The sequence below is a fragment of the Kogia breviceps genome, chromosome 13, assembly GCF_026419965.1.
Source record: "Kogia breviceps isolate mKogBre1 chromosome 13, mKogBre1 haplotype 1, whole genome shotgun sequence".
In the NCBI taxonomy this organism is placed as follows: Eukaryota; Metazoa; Chordata; class Mammalia; order Artiodactyla; family Physeteridae; genus Kogia; species Kogia breviceps.
This window is the reverse complement of record NC_081322.1, coordinates 72,866,504-72,888,917: the sequence shown is the minus strand read 5'-3', so window position 1 is coordinate 72,888,917 and position 22,414 is coordinate 72,866,504. Positions and strand designations below refer to the sequence as shown.

General features: G+C 38.4%; 1 protein-coding gene across 3 annotated transcripts in view; it reads right to left on the bottom strand.

The window, feature by feature from the left end:
• Positions 1-19,114, bottom strand: part of GRM1 (glutamate metabotropic receptor 1) — a 371,221-nt gene extending 352,107 nt beyond the window's left edge. For all 3 annotated transcript variants that reach the window (XM_067010975.1, XM_059035994.2, XM_067010976.1), the window contains exons 1-2: positions 18,974-19,114; positions 16,526-17,539 (exon numbers count right to left, since the gene is read on the bottom strand). In XM_067010975.1, coding sequence (XP_066867076.1) covers positions 16,526-17,225 — 700 coding nt within the window. In that variant the 5' untranslated portion in view covers positions 17,226-17,539; positions 18,974-19,114. The remainder of the gene's footprint in view (positions 1-16,525; positions 17,540-18,973) is intronic.
• Positions 19,115-22,414: the final 3,300 nt, after the last annotated feature.

Sequence of the window (22,414 nt, the reverse complement as noted above, 5' to 3'; positions counted from 1 at the left end):
AAGATGTCAACAAGGTTGGTTCCTTCTGAGGGGCATGGGGGAGAATTTGTTCCATGCCTCTCTCCTAGCTGGCAATCTTTGACATTTCTCAACTTGTAAATGTAACATCTGAACTCTCCCTTCATCTTTACATGGTGTTTTCCCTGTTTGCCTGTCTCTCTCTAAATCTAAACTTCCTCCTTGTATAAGGACATCTATCATATCAGATTAGGGCCCACCCTAATGATTTCATTTTAACTTGATTATCTCTGCAAAGATCTGATCTCCAATTAAGGTCACATTCTGAGGTACTGGGTATTAAGATTCAAGACTTTTGAGGGGGATACAATTCAACCCAGAAAAAAAAAGAGAGATGCCCAAATATAGGAATTATATTTGAAAAATTTTGGAAGATATGCATTTTAATATAGTTTTTTCTTGAACCACTCAAAAATGCAAGAGAAAACATGTTGTAAACTATTAAGTATGACACTTGTGTCAAGGTGGCACTATTACAGCAGAAGGAACCTGTATCTCTTCATAAAAGTAAGGCATTGTTGGTTTTTCAGTATATCCTTCTTAGAGAAATAGGAAGCCAAAGGTTTCCAATATCATGGCCAGCCCAAATGCCAATTAGATTACCTTGTAACAGACCACCATTTGGTTTTTCATTCAACATGTATTAATCAGGTACTTACTTGGTGCTTGACACCCTGTCAGACCTTACAGAGGTACGGAGGAAATCTAAAATAAGGTAAATGCTGTAGAAAGTGTTTTACCTGCTTGTGGACATATGAATTATGTTTCTTGCTTTGTTTGCCTTAAGAATTATGGGACAATATCTCTAGTGGATCCAGAATGTGTGTTCTCTAAGGCCAATTTCTGGGAATCCTTGCATTATTAAGGAGTGACATAAGGTATGATCTTGTCATGTCAACAAGGGTGGCTTCAGGGCTAGGTGTCATATGGAAATATGCCTGGCATATCTTTCACATGTAAGACAATTCACATTTTTCATCAAGTGTTACTCCCAAAGGTTACAACTATTCTTCTAGATTAAGATTTGGCCCCTATATGGATGGGCAATAATCCTCAATCCAATGAGTTACAGAGTGAATTCTACCTTAGATAAATACCACGGAGAAATAGGCTGCAAAAGGCAGAGAACACAACCTCCCCATATGCCGAAGTGAATCAAAGTTATCTGTGCATGATGCCAGAGGGGACGGCAGCTTTGGGTGACAGGTGGCACGCCTCTCCGCCAAGAAGAAGGCATTACTCCTGGCAGTTTTTTTAACTGAGGCATATGACCTAAGTAGTGGCATTTCACAGCTGAGAAACCAGCTTGTAATATGTCTTTTGGTTCACTGAGAGGCGGCCCACATGTCCACAGAGGCCGCATCTCTAGCTCCAAACCGTTGCAATGCATTCTTCTTACAAGCAAATATTTATATTGCTAAGAAAATGCAAATGGACTGTATGATTAATGACATATTGCCAGACAAACAAAGAAGGTGGCTTCCCTGCAAAGGTATCACTTTCTAGCACAAATGCCTAAAGGAGCGGAAAAGGACCAGAAAAATGAGTGGGCAGGAGAAGTTAAAAATAAGTCCCTATTCATCATTCTTTGGTAGAAATTTGCAAAAGAGGGTCCACTCTATTTTGACTAAAGTAACAGGTGGAAGACAAATTCAAACTCTGACAGTCTCAGCACTCTGACACCTGGGTCTAATTTTCAAATCAACTCTTCCTTAACTCCACACCCTCTCCTCATCCATGCCCCATTGATGTAGCAATAATTATTTCTCTATCTCTCCTTCTGGACCATAAGCAATGGCAGGAGCTACAGAATACCCATAAAGTTTGGACACATAGACAATATTATTTTACTGTATAACAATATGAACATATATTCATATATATCTTTTTTTACTATAAATAAAATAGCTGATAATTTATGGTGGATGTTTCCCTATGTTACCAAACTTAACATCTGCATTCTGGATTCATTTTTGATACCTGATGCCTAACACACTGCCCGATGATTAGTAGGATCTTTATTTGTTGAATAAGTGAATTAACTGGTTGGCTTATTGATATAAAGCTGACATTTGCCCTTCAAGGCAAAAGGGAAAGATTAAGGATGGAAGAAAATTAGAGAGTAGGCAGAATACATGAAGGTAAATGATCTGGAGATGCTTCAGGGCTTAGAGGGAGCAAAAGCTGGGCTACTGTGAAAGTCTTCTCTCTGTATGCAACCTCAGGTAAGTCATCTAATTTTTCTTTTCAAATCAGGGACTTAGATAAATGTTTCCTTCAATGAAAACTTTATCATTCTAAATAAATGCTAAATAGAAGTGATTGCTTATAACTTTGGGGGAAAAGCAGAAGCCAGGAGGCAGTTATTAATAATTAAAGGGAGAAAATAATAATATAAGCTATGGTATAATATAACGCAACTAGCTATGTTTATATGAAACTTCACAGTTTCAAAAGCACTTCCGCATCAGTTCCTATGAACCTCATAGGAGGCCTAGAAAAAAAGACATGCCTGACCTTTTACAGATGAGAATGCAGAATTAAAGTGGTTTGTTGACTTGTCCAAAGTCACATGGGTAGCCGATGGAGGAGGTGAGACCAAACCCTGTTTCTCCCACTCAGTACACTTCCTACTGCATGTGGGTGCTACAGGGAATATTAGTACTAGATACCAGTATTCATAAAAAGGAAGAAAATGAGAAAAATATAACAACTTGAGAGTTTTAATTGACAGTAAATGTAGTGATCTTCCTTAATAATTAGAAAGGTGAAAGGCAAAGAGGGATATTAATGAAGAAGAGTTTACCCAAGAAACATGCAATTAATTGGATATGTTCTTTGCTTTAATCCACTGTTATAAGATAGAAGCGAACAAAAAGAAAAATTATTTATGAAGAATTTAGTAACAACCAAACACTTTCAAGGTTGTTGGTCCTTGGAAACTGAATAATTAGTCTACTATCTTGTTTCATGTACACTGATTGGGCTAGGCAGTGAGAATTGATGTGAAGCCCTGCAAGCTCTTAAATCATCAAACCTCTTACTAAGGCAGAAAAAGGGACTGAAACAACCCTCCTCACTTAATTCAATTAAACAAATATTTATTGAGTGTTGGCTATGTGCAAGGCACTGTTCTAATTGCTGGAGATACATCAGTGAACTCAACAAAACAAAGAACCCACACTCCCAAAATTTACCTTCCATCAGGGGATATATTCTATTGGGGCAGAATATTCTAGTAGGAGAAGGCATACCTGTAACCAGAAATTTGATGAACTACAATGCTACATTCAGCAATTATTCGGGCTAGTTAATGCATAGTTTTAAAAATCACTGAATGTAAGAAATGGATAAATATCTTTAGTATCATTTTCTAAATATGTACATCTTAAAAGCCATTTTTTGCCTATTTCAGGAGCATAGAGTATTGCCTTGAGACATGTATAAATGACTGAAGAAAATAATTCATAAACCATCACAATGCACTATCATAAAATGTATATATTATCAGAAGGGGCTTCCAGAGGTTCTACCCAAATTGTGGTACATGGACCAGCAGTATCAATACCACCTGAGAGCCTAGTAGAAATGCAGACTCTCAGGTCCATCCAGGACTACTGAATAAAAATCTGCAATTATCGAGTCTCCAGGTGATCTGTATGCACACTAACGTTTGAGAAGCACTGCTCTAGTGCATTCCTCTGCACCTAAGAGAGCCTAAAAATAATCTTCTCAAATGGAGAATATAAGCACTTCAAAAAGTAATCATTCACTCAATATTGTTTTTTATTTTAAGAAGTCGATTCTTTTCCAGTAAAATTTTACTTTTAAAATGACAGATCAAGGATATTACATACTAAACTTTCCTTTGGCATGTACCAACACAGAAGAAAAAATGAAATTTGCCTTTTCACAGTTTCAAATCTACCATAGCTAACCAAAAACAAAGGGTAGTTCATGCTTCACATATATTAATGCGTAGGGCCTCCCTCTACACTGTGATTAAATGACCATCTTCCCTAACAGGTGTAAGAGACACAGGGTCTTTTGGATGTTTCATCCTACATCAAGCTTAGTTTCCCAAGGAATTATGGTCTGGCAGGCACATGATGAGAACACCAGGAAAAGTTAGGAAGTGGGTAGAAAGCAGGCTGCCTATCCATTTGTCACCGAACAGTCACTTTATACAGATTTATCTTTTCCTAAGAATAAGAAGAGGGGAGAACAGGAAAGGAGGCTGTTGAAAATTCACAGAGGCACAGCAGCCCTACTCAGCGCTGACCTTGGAAAAGAGAGAGCATGTTTCACCCACAGCACACACCCTGCCAAAATGCACGGCCACCGAGCAGACCCAGAACGCACCAAAAAAAGGAAAAGACAGCAGTGAGCAGAGAATCCATGAGCCAGAGGAAGGCCTTTTTCACTAAGTTGAAGGAGTATGATGCTCCTCTGGTCCATGATCAACGCTCAAAGATTCTTCTGTCACACTAAACATACAAGAAATTTTTCTTCCATCTTTCACATATTCAACTATGAGTGTAACATAACCTCCCAACCTTCTACATTTAAGAAAACCTTTCAGCCTCTATTATTGTCTGTTTCATAACATACAGAAACTTCAGTAGGGATCTGTATCTACATTAGAGTCACTTTCATTTATACATGTGTGTATTAATATCCTCATTCCTCTTAAAATGGAGTTGAGGGGTTCTGCGATTATAGAAAGTAAAAAATAATGCTGTTGAGGTAAGGTGGAAGACGCTAATATCCACACATATAAACTAAACATTTTCTGTTCTTGAGCATCAAATTTAGGTTTGAGCTTCCTGGCAGGCAAACAGAGAAAGGGAAAACGCAATACTCTCATTACCATTTAAGATGAAACATGTCAGTTCTTCAAGAGAGAAATGATTTCATCATATTTAAAGTCTAAAAAGAATTGTTAACAACGGACTTTATACAAGGGGCATTGAACAACATAATAATCAATATCTTCAACAACAAAGAACGTGAAAATTATAAAGCATTATTTACATTTCCAATTCTTGTTCTGACCTTTAAGAAATGAAAACGGAAAGTATTAAAATGCAATTTAGAAAATGCAATTCTTTAGGAAGAGTAAATAGAGTTAGGTATTTGGTATTCTGGAAACCAAATTTATGCAAAGTGGTTGATAGCGATCTCTTAGACAATATTTTTAAGTTACAATTCCCTCATCTGGCCTTGTGACAGGAGCTGGATAAAGGATAATTCTTGGCTATGATCTCTGGTGATCACCTGGTATCCTATGTAATTAACTAGAGAAATATTCTGGTGTTTTGGACATTGGGCTAGCAGGTGGCCAAGTTAATGAACTGCTATGAGAGCTGAGACTCCTCCCTTGTATCTGGGGCCTATACCCTACTGGAAAGAATATCAAAACAGTATAAACTTACACTACTAGAAATTCGTAGTTTCCAGTAACAATTGGGTCCTCTAAAAATTTGCTCTACTTGTGTTTGACCTACTCCCTATCCCTTTCCATCTGCCTCATTGAGTAATTGAGAAAACGAAGGTTGCCCCTTCTTTTCTCTCCTTCCCCAAACTTAACAGTACCATCACCCAGGGGAAAGACTCCTCCCATTCGTGTGGCCCAGCCATGATTTCTTCCTCCGCAACTTTGCTTCATCAATTATCTTCAAACTTTCCTTTTCTACCATTCTTTTCCATCATCCTTTAAAACTGCTTAAGTCTTTTGCATCCCAGAGAATGTTTTCACTTGGAAGTGCATTTCTGTCTAGGTACCATCCTATCTCTCAATTTCCCTTCTCAGTCTCTGGGAACAATGCTGTATACCTGCAGCCTCCACTTCCTCCTGGCCTCTGCCCTTCCAATGGGTTTAGAAATTAAGGGATTCTTGAAGGGCAGAAGCTAAGAGGAAGTAGAGGCTACTGGTATGGAGCACTGTTTCAGTAACCCTCCCTTCCCTGTCAGCTCAGTGATATTTGTCACTGTTTTCTTCTTGAAACTTTCTCCTCCCTTGGCTTCGGTGATGTCTGGTTCTCTCCTGGTTCTTCCTCTTTCTCCTTCTAGTTTTCTAACCGTTCCTTCTCCATCCCTTTTCTGGATCCTCCTCCTCATTTTAACCTTCCTCAAAGTTCTGCCCTTAGCTCTCTTCTCTTTTCACTCTATATTCTCTCCCTTGGCAATTTCATCTACTCCTGTGGTATTAGCCACAGCCATTTGCTGACAAATCTCAAATCTACCTCCCTTTTCAGATATTTGGCCTATGAGATGACTCAACTTTATTGTCCCATAGATACCTCATACTGAACCAGTCTAAAACTCATATTTTCCCAATCTGTGCTTCCTCTTTTTATTCCCTATTTAGTTGTATAAAATGGAAACATGGGAGTCTTTCTAGACATTCTCCTTGATCCTCAGAGCCAATCAGTCACTAAATCCTAATTTCCCTACTAAATGGCTGTCAAATCCATTCTTTCCCATCCATTCCCTTTGACACTTACTTTAGTAAAGCTCTTATCATATCTTGAATAAGTTGATTAAACTGCTTTTTCTCCATCACTCCCCCAACTACCAATGGCCTGTCAACTCGTGTGCTAACTTCTAAACTGACACCTTTTCTTAATCTGTCCTCACCAAAGTTTTCAGAATGTCCTTTCCAATATATAAATCTGATCATGTTTCCTCCCTGTTTAAAATCCTTCACTGGTTTACCAAACTTACAAAATTGAATCTAAATTCCTTGGCTTGTCAAGTCTGTCCATTCACGACCTCAGCTTTCCCTGCATTTTCAGTTTGATCCTTCCCCACTCCTTTCCCTGAACATATATTCCGGAATTAGTGATATAGTTAGAGTTTCCTGAACATAATTAGTTTTATACATCAATATTTTTACACTTCTCTGTGTCCTCCTCTGATTCCTCTAATGAAGTGAACTTCAAATGTTACATCCTTTGGAAGCTTCTATGTGGTTTTCCTCACTTCTTTCCCTGGCCCAGAGAAAGCTGGTCACACCTCTGTCTGTCACCTCTCTAATTCATACCTACGCCTATGGTTGCACTTATCAAACTGAATGGTAATCAATATGGTGAGCTTCCTGATAGAGGGATCTATAGTTTATCTATCTCTGGTCATCAATGACTATAGCAGAGGACCTGGCCCAGAGAAGATGCTCACTAACATTTACTTAATTAAAAGAGAAATTTGAAATTGTCTTTTTTTCCCAACAGTGTAATACCTGTTGACCAAAAAGTGAAAAAATACATTGTATATTTATTTATCCAGGAAAAGGTGATATTATTTGTTTATTGTAATTTGTTTCTACTGTTTCAATATCCTCGAATCACCTGTTAAATTCTACTGTAAACAGTTTCTCCTCTTGAACATACTCTCCACAATTTTTCTATTGATATTTTTTGTTCTAGCCTTCATAATGTACAAATTACATAATGTGTTAGAGTACCAAAAAGAACAGAAGAAACTGCCTCAGTGTATCCAGCAATAATTGCAGAATAAGCTATACAACCAAAGAGCTTTCACTTAGAGCCACTTGCTATGGATGCAATTGTTATGAAGGAAGAGAATAAGAAGCTGGATGTGCTGCTCAGAGTTAGCAAATTAGCAAGATATACCCCTTCTCTCTTTATTTGCACACCCTCACCCCAAGACATTCTTGTATGTACTTCATACAGGCTCTCCTGCACTAAGGACATCTTCTTATTTAAGGTTACAGTGGCCTGGTAAGAATAATGAGATCTGACACTTATTGAGCTCTACACACAGAACTGTCTCATTTCATCTGCACAATAACCTTAAGGGATTGTTTTTGGACATTTTTACCTTGATGGCTCTCTAAACATGGCTGATTCCATGAAACTTTGGGTCAGTCCTATCCCTGACCCCTGGAATCCACCCCTGCCCATCCTTTTTTAATTTTCGCATCCTTATTCACTATTCAGCACCCCTGGTTACTTGTTATAGAGATGGTACCACAGAGCTGTCTGAGTGAATGTGATCTCCCACTCTTGACCACAGACCTCACAGGGATAGAATGTTTCCTTTTTTCTTTTCTTTAAAAAAAAAAAAAAGTCCTCCTTTCTGGTCTTTATTTTTCTGCACTGAAGGAGCTGGGGGGGGGGGGATGACATATTTATAATCTCCTCAACTAGAGTTTCATGTGAAGTAGACACTTTAAGCTGGAAATTCATTTTCTCTGAGAAAGGACGTTTATTTCAAGTTGGTAACATGCACAAATATAGAGGTAGAGTTGCTCAGATCCAGGGAAGAATCAGATCAAATGAGAAAATGCTTGACGTAGACTTTCCAGGGGAATGTGGGGAGCAGGTGAGTTGGAAGCAAGAGAAGTTAAATAGGCTTGTATTGTTCAAGGGCTTTTGGGTGTTTAAGAGACTAGAGCTATGAGTTCTTGGTGAGTTCAAGGTACCAGACTGTGGACAGAGTGGGTGGGCTGCTGAAGTCAAGGTGAAGGACACAGAGTTGAGATCAACGACCTATGAGGGTAGGTATCAATGGGTCACACACATGAATGCTAGAATCACCCAAGAGTACTGAAGGAAAGACTCTCAGCAGTGAGAATGAGTTTTCAGTGACAGAAGAGTCTCCTGCAAGCTGGTAAATGATTGCAGCAATGTTGGGAAGAACATAGCTGGGCCGGATGATATAAACCTACCTCACAGGAGAGAGGAATGCATGTGGATGGCCCATGTGATTTAAAAATAAACAATCAATAGATCTTTGGGTTAGGAAAGTATCTAACACAAATTTGAATAAGTCCTGGCTTTGTTACTAATGAATGTAATGGTCTTAGGCAGGTCATTTTATTTCCCCAGGCCTTTGTTTTCTCATTTGCAACATGAGAAAGGTTCCTAAAACCTATAGCACAAGCTGAGCTTTTATCTTAACCATGAATTGCATTTTTATTTTATGTTACTAAGTTTTAGATTCAAAAGTCTTCACCTCATTAACTGATTTCATGTACGTGTTCAACTTTCATCAGCTAAGAAGGGCTAACTGATGGCAGTTTAACAAAAGCAAATGAAAGCTAGTTATACATACTGTTTCCTTGTTCTCTGAAACACTGCTGTGAGTAAATAACATGGTAGTGATTATCATTCCCATTTTATAAATAAAACTGAGATGAATGTATATTATTTCCCATAGTCTTTTATGCATTTATTGTTTTAAGTGATTAAATATACTTTCTGTAACCCATAAGCCTTTAACTACCTATATATTTCTATGTCTCTTCCAACAGACTATAGGACCCTTGAGGACAATACTAATAACAGTAATGAAATAATACTAATAATTATTATTCTTTTAATTTATGTGTTCCTAGTGCCAAGACCAATGTCTGATACATAGCAGATGCATGAATTCATCAATGAATAAATGGTCATGTCTTCATTAGAAAGCAAAATAACTTACTTGGCAAAAAAAGAAATGCTCCCCCAAATCTCCTTGTCCTTCAATTGCCAATTAAGGCTTTTATCTGAATCATTTAGATAGTTGCCTTGAATCTTCAATTTGTTGGCCATGAAGTAACTAAAATAGATGATCCTAAAATCGATAAATGATCATTTTTGATCACCAAGTTTCCGCTTGAGCCAATACTCTTCATAAAAACATTAATGCTGTATTTGGTACCACAATGCCTTAAGTTTAAGAAACTTCCCATGAGACTGAAGAAAATTTAAGTTATAATTTTTCATGAAAATTAAAATTTTAGACATTTATAGAAGACAATTAAGCATGAAAATTAGTAGAACTTGCACACTAAAATACATAAATATTTCTACATAAGTTTAAAATCTAATGATAGCTCTTTGATGGATAAGACAGCTACATCATTTTGACAAGACTTTATGTCTCAGCCTGACTCTGATTTTCAACTACAGCTTCTCTGAAAACTGACAACCTCCCCTACTGAGATGTTGCTTCCAAAATAATATCAGAACAGCATGCACTACGAACTGATTTTTTCAGTGGTTGTACGTGCTTACTAAATTATTGTGTCCTCAGCCACGGTTTCCCAGCCCTCTGTGGTCTTTGCTGAAAATATGGCTTCTGACAAATTTCTTTATGATGACACCACTCCAGCCACCTCCCAGAAAGTTATTAAAAATCCATAAAACCATCATTATATATTAGCTCCATAGACCACCAGGAGAAAAAATTGTAGTGTTTAACAAGGAATGGCAACTGCCAAGCCACATGACAGAAACACAAAATAGAAGTTGCCATCACCATCTACCCTATGCAGGCCAGCTACCTGTAAACTTTGTTCCAAAGCAAATGAAGTCACAGGGTGATTGATGGTATGGCAGAAGAATCAAGAAGAGTTCAAGATTTCTCAAAATAATAAAGGTGTCTCGTTTTTTCATCTTTGTATTTCATCTTAATCCTTTGTACATAGATCCTGTTAACTAAATACTGATTAAATAACTTAGAAAATGGCTTAATAAGTCTAGTCAGAAAATGGCTTAATAAGTCTAGACAATATAGAAAAAATAACAAAGACAGAAATTCAAAAGTATGACAATCTGGGCCATTTTTGATAAGAGTGAGTGGCTTTATGTTTTTCAACAGGCTTCAAGATTACCACTGTATCCCAGCATATGTAACAGTTGACATTCACAATGATTACTTCGTATATTCAAGAAAAGTTCCTATTAAATTCGGCACTCTCTTTAAAAGATGCCAGGGAACTATATAATTTGCAAAGACCACCTTGTAACATGTTTAAAGTGTAAAAGGTTGGAGTTTAAAGAAGTCAACTCTCAAGTACCCAGGTTAGCCAGTCAAGAGAATCAAGGTTCTCCGCAAACAAGGTAGGATGTGAACACTTTTTTAAAATCACAAATAGGGTAACTTATGACTGTGCCTGGAATTATTCTGTCCAGACACCCACTCTTACTAGTAATATATGTGCTCTTAGCCAAAGTTCACATCAAGTTGAACATATTAAATCTAAGTCCATGTTGTTTAAACATAAAGAATCATGATTTTAAAACCTACTTATTGCAGGCCTGTTAATTACACCAAAATTCTCCTGGTCCTTCAGGATTGCAAAACTGAAGATATCTTAGACTCTGTCTCTAACTCTTTGGCACATTGAATTCTCCTATAAAATATTCTTTTTAAGTACTTTTATTCTTCCTAATTATTTTAACAGTCTAGTACCTAGAATTCTACAAACATAAACTTTCAAGGCTAGTTTTCTCCCTCCCCATCCATCCAATGCAGCTTCCCTACACATTTCAGGAAGAACTCACTTTCTTTTAATTAGCCTTGAATCATATCAAACTCTGCTTTGACATTTCTTTCTTGAAATCAAAACTCTCTGGCTCATGCTTCAAGATTCTCCATTATTTGTCCTTCATATAGATAAACAGTCATGGAATCACAGAATATAAGAACCCACATTTGAGTTGCTATCTTTATTATTAGTTCCCGGCCCACACTCTCCACTCCAGCCAAGAAGACCTGCTTATTTTATTCCCCATGGGGACATTCTTACTACTGCTTTTATCTTTTACAAATGCCATATTAAAAAACTAATCAAAATTCCCTTTTCTCCAGCTTTTTTCTAGCTAATTACACTCACCAATATTTTCTTTCAGTGTTCCCTAAACACATATAAACTCATGTTTCTAAATGTCTATACTGTAATAATTTGTTTTTACTCATTTTACATGTGTTCAAACTGTAATCCCTTTAGAGTGTAAAGAACTTAGCAATTGAGACCAAGTCTTCACATTTCTTATAAACATTTTTTGGGATAGTAAATTTTTTATCAGAGTTGTAAATGTGCTGTGATGATTTTTCTACTTTTATGCTATTTATTTATTTATCTATAAAGTGGTATAGTATGTAATGAACAAACTTACTGTCAAGGAAATTCATAACAGGCTGAGTGACCACCCAGATTAGTAGTTTGCTGGGAATGGGCTATGGGAATTTACACTTGACTCTCTCTTACTCAGTTTTATCATATATAGTCAAATCTTGAGGACACAAAACCAGGATGCTAAGATGAATTAAATAATCAAAGTCTCACAACTTATTGATAAGGCAGATTTAAGCTAAATACTCTACATTTAAAAGGAAACAAAAAACAAAGTCTTACTCTTAGAATAATAATAATAATAACAATATTAAAAATTACCCAAGCATAAAATAAAGGAGATGTAGCCTAGTATCAGCTCATATTTCTAAAAAAGACTTTTGGATAATAAGTTATCTAAGATCTACTTGAGTTATCTATGATAATAAGAGAACTAAAAATTAGAATATATGGGTGAAGGAACTGGTGAGGTATGACATAAAAGAGAGAGAGTTCATTGATAATAAATATCACATGGAAGAGAAATTTGGTTTGGATGATTCCCGGTAGTCGATAGAAACTTCAGGGAGTCAGGTCATTGAATAGAAAAACTGACTAATAGGTAAAATTCTGTCTCTGAATTTAAGATGTATATTCTCCAACTCTCATTAGAAATCGTAATCACAATTAGGAAACTTAGAGCATATGGGAACGACTTCTGGGCAAAGATGTAATAATGGTGTTTTAAGCCTCTTTAACTGGTTGGCCTAAATAACCTTTCAAGACATTCTACTCCTTATATTGTGATAAAACAGAACATTTATTAAGGTGACTTACTGTGAAAATAGTTTGGAATCGAGATAAGCAAGGTATAAAGAAAGTTGTTGGTGCATATATAGAAAAATATGATATTTAGTAGAAATAAAATTCTTATATGTAATTGAATTAGCTAAAGTAATAGTTACCTGATGTTCTTATGATTTAGGAAGATTTTCCTCTGATGCCTTTAGACTTTTAGACTGTTTTATATCAAAAAGAGCAAAGCTTCTAAAAAGAAAAAGATCAGATTTTGAAAAGAAGCCAAAGAAGGGCAATCTCATGTAAAGTGTAAGCAAATGTCCACAAAAAAGGTGCACCACAATGAAAACATAACTGTAAACAAAAGCATACAGCAGCATCACTAAATCCCTTATCATATACTCCTCTGACACTATGAGACAAAATATTAAGAGAGAAAGGTTTAAAACAAATGAAAATGTATTCAACCCCAAAACTTAACTTTTTGAAGCTACAAACTCAAAGAATATTCTTTTTGGACTCATCCAAAGCTTTGATTTAATCAACTAGAATTATTTTTTAAGTATTGTTTTCTACAATTTTTTGAAATGATAAATTTGTTTTTTTATGGGGAATCTACATTTTATCAGAAGGATGGAATACAATGTCCTTGGCCGAGATATTCTTCACAGAAGTAGGCTATTTTTGTATTCTATGACTAGCATATTTAAAGACACATGCCAGGTGAGCAGCTTGCTCCAAAGTGCACTCGACTTTTCTTTGTGGACAAGGCTCTGTTGCTTCAGTACCCTCCCTTTGACAGATCCTAATTCAATATTCCTCTCAAGAAATAATCCTGAAAAATCTTCTGGAGAGCCTGTTGCTGGTAACTTCATGTGAACCGATCCTCTTTTTCTGTTCAGGTAAACTGACAGTTATGACAAGAGGACAAGTGTGGCACAAATGACGTGGTAGAAGATTGAAAAGTATGTAAAAGAATATAACAACTGAATTCTAACTGATTAAAACAAAACCAGAAAACACCTCCAAGTTTAACTTCAATATAGAGTAAAATAATAAAGGGATATAAAACTTTTGAAAGAATAGGATGTTCCATCTATGGTTTTAAAGTCAAGCATTAACCATAGAAATGAAGGTATGCTAATCTAGTCACCTATTACTTTTGATGTTAACTATACTAAGCTAACTTCTAATAAAAGAAATTGTGATGATAAACTGACTAGAGAATGGCTAATTTGGAAAGGAGAGGTGAAGGTCACTGGAGGTCCCAGAATTTCTAAACTCCAAATTGCTAATATCCAGACAATCTAGCTTCCTTCCTGAACAGTGCCCAGATGGCAGAGACAACACTGATATGTGGTCTTAGCTGCTTTTTGACAGGGAACTGTCACCAGTAGGTGACCCCATCAGTCTGAAGACAGGAAAATTACTAGATGATGCAAGAAAGTGCCTGCAGGCCAGTACACTATGGGTCCCTGAGAAGCAGGAGGGCAGAACCTCAGAAAAAAATAAATGTTCAGTTGGAGCTTATGCAAAGGACACTGTTATATTTCTTTGCAGATAGAAGAAAATAAAAGCAATTTCGTTTCCACAGAATTATATCTAATAACAGAGGAAACAAATTCTCTTTGAGAAGAAATAAGATATATATAAAAGGCAAGGTGAATGGCATCATTTCTTGGTAATAAAATAGACCAAATAGACATCAAAGTTAGCTCTGATGCTGTTCTATGAACACAATCTAGTCTGTAATCAACTATTATAATGCTATCGGACATTATCCCTGCCACACAACCCAAGTCAGAAGGCAGAAAGGGAACAAAGCAATCCAAACTAGCACAAGGGTGGAATTTTAATGTCAGCCCTTCCTCAACAAAATTTGTAAACACAAGTCCAATTAATTTTCCAAAAAGACAACTCTCGTTGTCAGAAAGCGCTATTAGCAATTATTTTTAGCAAAAGGATGCAACTGGAAAACATATTGAAAGGGGGAGGGGGAATCTTTTCTCCACTCCTCTCCACCCCCAAAATAAAATGACATAATAAGATATAGAAAATAAAACTACCTTGTAAAAATGATGTATTACTTCTTCTTGAAGGAGGTATTTACACTTCTAATATCTATAATCAATTACCTAGCTCATTTGAGGGAGAACTATTAAATAAGTAAATAAATCACATTCAATCTACTTTTTGCCATTCCCTTTTAGAGAGATCGCTCTAATGCTGATAATTAACACATTTTTAACTTGTGCTTTCAAGATGGTCCATCTAAGCACTGGAGGAAACTATACTAAACAAAAAAATGTAGGAAATTAACATTAACCATAAAAATGTAAGGAGTTAAAATCTGAACTTAAATCTGTATCTTAAAAGAGTAATATGGGATTTTGTTGAAAAAGAGGTAGGCAGTTCACTATTAAAAATCAAGATTCAGAAACAGGAGGAGTCAGTTTGTAGAACTCACAACATTGCAACAGGAAGGTGTTTTTGTTTTTTTTTTTTCCAAAATCAAAGTCTGAAATTTCTACACAATTTTTGTTTGTCCTAAAAACTCTGCTCCCTTTAAAGTTAAAGCATCAGTTTTCATTAACATAACCATATTACCATTTCAGTAAGAATGCTTCTTAATTTCTGTATCAGACTTCACACCAGTAACTGAATACTGTGTAACTGTTAAAAGAATGTGAAGTCATACCTATGGCCTCTCTGTTAATAATTTGATATTAAGAAATATAAATGCAGCAATACCTTCAAGATTCTCTTCCATATGCCAGCATATACACATGAATTGTCCTGGACATTAATTCGTAACCTGGGTCTCAATTTCTCTATAAACCTGAGGGAGTTAAAAGTAGATGACTCAAAAGTTTCATTTTATCCAACAATCAGTATAGGGTAAGATGAGAAGAGTAAAGAAAATCTATATATAACAAATTATTTGAGAATTCATGTCTGTAAGACTCTGTATAAATCAAAGTTTTTAACCTCAGGTAAAATCTATTTCACTTTTAAAAGCTATTTTAAACATGATATCTACTATCATTTTATTAGTAATTTATAATTTGTCTAACTTTAAATTCTAATAAGCAAAGTCATCGTGTTACAAAACAAACAAACAAACTAGAAACCAAAATTCAAATCCAAGAGGTCATCAGTGCTATTGCTCATAAGACAAGATAATTCTCGGGGAGAGTGAGGGCATATGGACAATTTTAACATATTAAGTAGGAAAAAAATAATAAACTATTTAAATTATTTACTTTTCCTTTGTATCTAAGGCACCCCATAATTTAAAACATAAGTTTCCGATATACTGAGGGAGATGACTGCATTAATCCAATATTTACAGGTAAGTTATGAATGTGTAAAAAGGGGCATACCAGAACAAAGAAGCACCTTCAGCTGTTCATGACAAGATACAGCTTTCAAGTCCAGTTTAGGGGACAGCAGTTTGCTTTTTGTTTTTCTAACTGCTCACATTGGATTAGTCTATTAAGCTTGGAAAGTCATAGCCAGTCACTTAAGGGTAGTATAACATCTTGGGCAAATAAACACAAACTGAGAATGTCAGGGCAAACAAATATGTAAGCCCAAAAACTACAACTGGGCACTGTCCATGGAGAGTTTGGTGTCTTTTTGGCTCCTGCTACACCCAGAAACACCATGGGACAGTTTTCCTACACTATAATTATAGGAGGATGAGGATACAAGGCAATGCCTGGATGGGCACGTACGGAGAAGGGTAAATTCTCTTTCCACAGTGCTAGAAATCAACAGGAACAACACTATGATCCCAAGCGCACATCAAGCAATGCCCTGGCTTTCTGTGCACTTTTCTTCCCCAAATGCAATGCCTACCTTCCGTGTGGACCGCGGAGACATAGGTCCAATTGTAACGCTTGACTATGTCAAGCATCGCCCTTGCCTGCAAAGTATCAGAAGGGACAACCCTCAGGAAGTATTTGTACAAAGTTTTGTCGCTCAGGTCGATGCTTGTGGCGGAATATGCGATCTGGGGTATGTTGAAGAGCTGGAGCAGGTTCTGCACTTGAATAGCTACGGAGCTGGAGCCCGGGCCGATCACGCCGGCAATGGGCTTCTTAGTCCTGCCGGGGGGGAGGGTCTGGCCGTCAGGCAGGCACCGGTTGAACCCGTCCTTCTCGTCTCGAATGGAAATCAGAGAGTCCCTGATGAACTCAATGCTCTGCTCCAGAGCCACAGAGGAGTGCCAGCAGGAATCTCGGATCTCACTGCCCAGGGTGATGTTGGGCAGGAGGACCGGGTCCGCGTTGATCTCATCCAACGTGTGGAACATGGCCTCCACCCTCTGGATGCCATACTGCTCCCTGATCTCCCCACACTTCCTCTCGGGGACCTTCTCGGCCGGAGGCTGGTGGTGGACTGAAAAGAGGGCCCCAATGATGACATCTCCGTCCATTCTGGCCACTGAGCGCTGAGACGAGGCTCCTGCCAGCAACAGTTTCCTGCCGGGGCCTCTGGGGAGAAGGGACATCTCCAAAAAGATAGCTGGGAAGAAAACCAAGAGGAGCCGGACCATTATGCTGAGGACGCTGTCCACAGCCGGCCAGCCGCGTTCCCACGCTGGTCCAGCCAGCAGGCTCTGCGCGCTCACAGTGCGGACCCGACGCCTGACGCCTGCTTCTCCCCCCTCGCCAATGCCGCTCGTCCGACGACTTCAGCTTCCGCACCCCCGCCTCCTTCCCCTCCTCCTCCTCCTCCTGGTCCTCCACGACCACCTTTACGCCCTGGCGGCGTCTCTAGGGGAATTCGAGTCCCCTTTCTTCACTGATGCATCCAGGTAAACTGACCAATGGTACCATGGGAGTCGTGGTGGCTGTGGTGAGCTGGACGCTGCCGGCAAAACAGGAAGGAAATCAAAGCTCCGTTATTACAGGACCTGTGTCAAAACTCTGGGGTCAGTGCTGGTTACGAGTTGCCCGGTCCCTTTCATGATATGGGCTGGAAGGACATCATGATATAGCGGCTGGAGGGACAGATTGGGCGCCAGCTCTGGTCAAGGCGTAAGGTGGTGCGTTCGGCCCCCACTACCCTCCTCCGTCCCGCAGGCGCACAGCCTCGCCGACGCGTCCCCTCCTGCAGCTCCAAGCCTCTTCCAGGTCCCCAAATACCCTCACGATTACTGACTTGAGGGGGAGGAGGGAAGAGGGAGAAAAAGGAGCTACGTCTTTCGACCTTAGATAACTTTCTGGATTTGAAAAGATCAACTTTTTTCCCCAGAAGAAATTTGGAAACTCTTTCATTATGAAGGCGGAAGCGCTACTTCAAAATAAACTCGAACCAGGGGTGCACATTTTACTTTAACTTTGAGGGGTTGAAGAGACCCTAACACACTACCCAAGTAGTAAATATAAATTTGCCAGCTTGAGGAAATCCGTATTAGTTACTAAGGCAACGCCTGGTAAAGTCTCCGCATGTCGGATTTTGGTACATCCCCCCCAAGAAGTCAGCTTATTGTAGACGTTTAGGGGGAAAGGGTACAGATGAGGTAACTTGTTTCCCGAGACCCAGGATGGAGGGAGGGAATGGAGGGCCCCCTGCACTTCCCTAAATCCAGATCTTTGGCTTTGCATAGTTGCTAGAAAGGGAACAGAGGGGAGCTTCCGGGTTGCTCTGGCGGCGGCAGCTCAGTCCTGCCGCCTTCAGAACCCTGGACAGTGCTTGGTCAAGAGGCTGAAGCATTCCTCCGCAGGGCCGCTTGCGGACGCTTCGACCAGCGAGTTGCAATCCTTTAACCCCGAGCCCCCAAGCCCGCCAACCCCCGACTTCACTCTTTCAACCCCCCTCCCTGCGTTCTTTACACACACACACACACACACACACACACACACACACACACACACACACACACACACACCCCTCCTCGTTTCCCCAGCACCCCTCCATCCTCATTCTCCTCACCTTGCAGCTAGCGCTCCTCCAGGTATATTCAAACCCTACCACTTCGGGGGCAGAGGCGCCAAATCTCAGCCGCCTGCGGGGCTGAAGTTGGCGCTCTCTCTCGTCCCTCTCCGGCTGTCTTTTTCAAGGTGAGAGTCAGACGAGAAAGGAGCAAAGGGAGCGGGCGAGCAGCAAGAACACAGGAGGTGAGGCAGGCAAAGGAAGAAAGACAACCCAGGTACCCATGCGTCCGACGCTTCCCGGGGAAGCAGGACTAAAATAAATAGATAATCGAGGATGCCTCTGGGACAAGGAGAAAAATCCCACAGATTGGGACTCGTGTCTGCCACTGTGGGTGGGTTTCCCCGCCGGGAGGTGTCTGCTCACCTGGGTCTGCTTGGAGAATTTGGACTTGAGACGGACCTGAGTCCGGGTAGACAGCGCTGTGGTCCCCGGGCCAGAGTACCGCGGCCAAGCTCGGTTCGCAGACGCCTCAGCTCTAATCCAGACGGTGCAAGGATGCGATCTGGGCTGTACACTAGTGCCCTCTTTCTTCAGCACTATTTTACCGCAAGGAAAAAAGAGGGAGGAGGGAGGGGAAAAAACAAACAAACAAAAAAAAACAGGTCACCCAAGCTTGTCTATTATCTCACTCATAAAAATCAGTAGTTTAATGGAGGGGGGAGGGGATAAAATATAGGGATAAGTGGAGAATATTAATTCCTTTACTACTAGAGGGTTCTTAAAGAAGCTGCCAGCTATTTGAATAGTCAGATCTGGAGAAAGGAGTGGGGAATGGCTTAGGCTGCTTTACAGTGGCTATTCCTTGTATGTATTTCAGGGACTCAAACACATTTTATCTCCCTGGAAGTAAAACCCCTACTGAGGGAAATAGAGTAAATGCATTTGAAGACATCAATACGGGCTCCACTGGTAGGTTGCAAGGGAAAGGGGCAAGAGGCTGCATGGGGTGGGAGTAGGGGAAGGAGAGGTAGGCACAACATGAATCAAGGTAAGCCAAATGAAGAGAAGCAAACCTTGGCTACATTTTCCAGGTCAAGATGTAGCTAAATTGAGAATGAGAGTCAGGTCACATGAAAACACTGGAGTGAAAAACACTTATCCAAATTCCTCTCAGGCTGCCATCACCCTCCCGGACAGGTCTACAGTGTTGCTTCTTACAGTGTGAAAAGTGGAAGTTAAATCACATTCCTCTGGGAACATGTTGGCTGAGCAGAATGTGTCCCAGCTTCTTCAGAGGAGAAAGACAAGTGACAGTGTGCCTTTCCACTCTTGCTCAAAGCTTTCTATTTGTGCCATGTACAGAGAACAGAGATCAGCATATTTGGGTCCCTTTATAATCGCCTTGCTCATGTCAGGCTGGAGAGGACAAACCACATGAGGCAGTTTAAAAAACTTTTTAGCATATTCCATGAAACAGGACAGGAAACGCCTCCAGTCAGGAACAGAAGCTCTTTCTTGTTCTGACTCTGGTCTGTTTTCCAAGCGTCAGATTTTTCTGGATTTTTCTTAAGTAACCTAAAGAGTATAGGAATTTTTTTTTCTTTTTCAGCAAATAATGCATGGAACCAGGTACATATCCTTTAGGCCTAAAAGATCTCAGTTTTGGAAGTAACTATATGTTTACTCAAGGAAAATAAGAGGTAAGTTTCTGTCTCACACATAGGGCAAAACAGTTCTCTGCTTGTACCCTTAGGAAGATGTCAACTTTAAGAGCAAGCCACAGGTGTTCATGGTGTCCCACAGTATCTCACTGCGTCTATTAGCCATTTGAGTTCCATTTTAGATAACTCTATTCTAGTAAGTTAAGCCCTAAACAGGACTTTCCTGGAATATTTCATAGATACAATGAACGTACAAAGATTTCAGTGCATATATAAACCATCACATGATTTGCAGGATTAGAGAAAGCAATGTCTCTGGTGTCTACATTTAGCTCTAATATATGCTCCTCAAAGAAATATTTTTAATATACCACATTGACATAGGTTAGAAAAGATTCTGCTACTGAAGGAATGATTAAATATTCAGACTTATTTGTTCTCAGTACAGTCCAAGTAAAACCTACACATTCAGGTTGGCTGAAACAAAACATTTTAAGGATAACAACTTGTGATCATAACATAGAGTATTTATGCATATGCATGAACTATATATGATAGATGTTAAGGAAATTTTTAACTTCAACTGTGTCAATTTGAAATTATCATTTAAATGTATTGATAATTATTTAAGACCAAACTTTAGAAGGCACAAAGACAAAAATCAATCAAGAAGAAGGCACAAAAAAGTAAAAGACAAGATGATCCAAATATGCCTCATATCCAAATATGCTTAATTTCTGGAAATTAAGACTTTACCAAGGAAAACATGATGTAACACAAGTGGAGACATGTAAGAGAAGGTTCTATTAGTAGAACTGAAGAGAATGACTAAAAGAATGAATTACATACAAATTAACAAATATAGGTCAACAGCTACTCTATTACAGAATGTTAAAGTGTATGAATCCAGAAGTACTATCAGTATGAATATTTATTCAGTGCTGGTAGGGTACTATCTTACATTCAGTATGTGATCTGCAGCAGGGCAAAAAGTGTTAGGAGTAATTTGGTTTGGGAAATCTGTTTAATAAAAAAATATACTGGAGATCAAGCAGAAGAATATCAAACATACTATCTCAAGACAATGATTTAAATGCGTTGCTATAACAATAAGGACAACAAAATGCTCATTAGCCTTATATGGTAATAAAACAGATATTGCCCGTAAACAAAACTGTGGTCACTTTCTTTAGGAATGTGTGCACAATTCTCATTGCTCTCCATCATAAAGAACATCTTAGAGGAGCTGGTCTAGATAATAAATGAACAAAAGGTTGTAAAGTTTTCCACATGAAATCAGTTAAAAATTCAGACTCTTCAAATGAGAAAAGTAAGAGGTGAGCAAGAACAAGGCTTAAAGAAAGAAAGACAGAGAAAGAAAAGAAGGGATAATCCAGGCACATATTCCAAATTTGAGGGTATGCTAATGGGTATTTTGAAAACTAAAGTTTACACAGTCATTGGAATATGGAAGTGAAGTACACACAAGAAGTAATAAACTCACTACTGACAAGGTAGCACTGACTGAAAATAGAAATAGGATTAAAGAAGGTCTTTCTAGAAAACTGATTTGTCGATTATTGATATGTAATGTATTACTAAGGGAATATAATGGATGTTCAAGGTAGATCTGCATTGTGGGAGCATGTATCATTCTTCTCCATAAAATATGCTCTGTGGACAACTGACTTAATCTAGTGTGACATTTCTTACATTCTTATATTTAATTCATGGGTTCAGCAAGATAATTTAAGCCCCAGTGAGAATTTTCAGTTTATTTATCCAATTTGGCTATCTACATTGCTTAAATCAAGAGGGAAATTGCCATATCTTCATTGACTTCATGCTCTGATCCAAAACAATACAAATTATAAAATAAAACCTCTTCCTTTCAGAAATTCAAAACATTTTTATAAAACATGGATGATTTAAAAAGTAAACAAAATATTTTAAAAGAACTAAAATAAGCCAAATTTATTACATATATTCAATTGTTTCATTAACCTGATAAATTAGGCTATAACAATTTATACAGATATAGAACCAAAATATCAGCTTCCATAAGCAATTAGAACTCATCAATGACTCTGTGGACTAATGTGGATGGACTAGAAAACATACATTTGGTCACATGCTGTTCTGCCACAACTGTCCAAACATTTATTTTTAAAGTATTAAAATACAATTGAGGCAAATAAGGCAA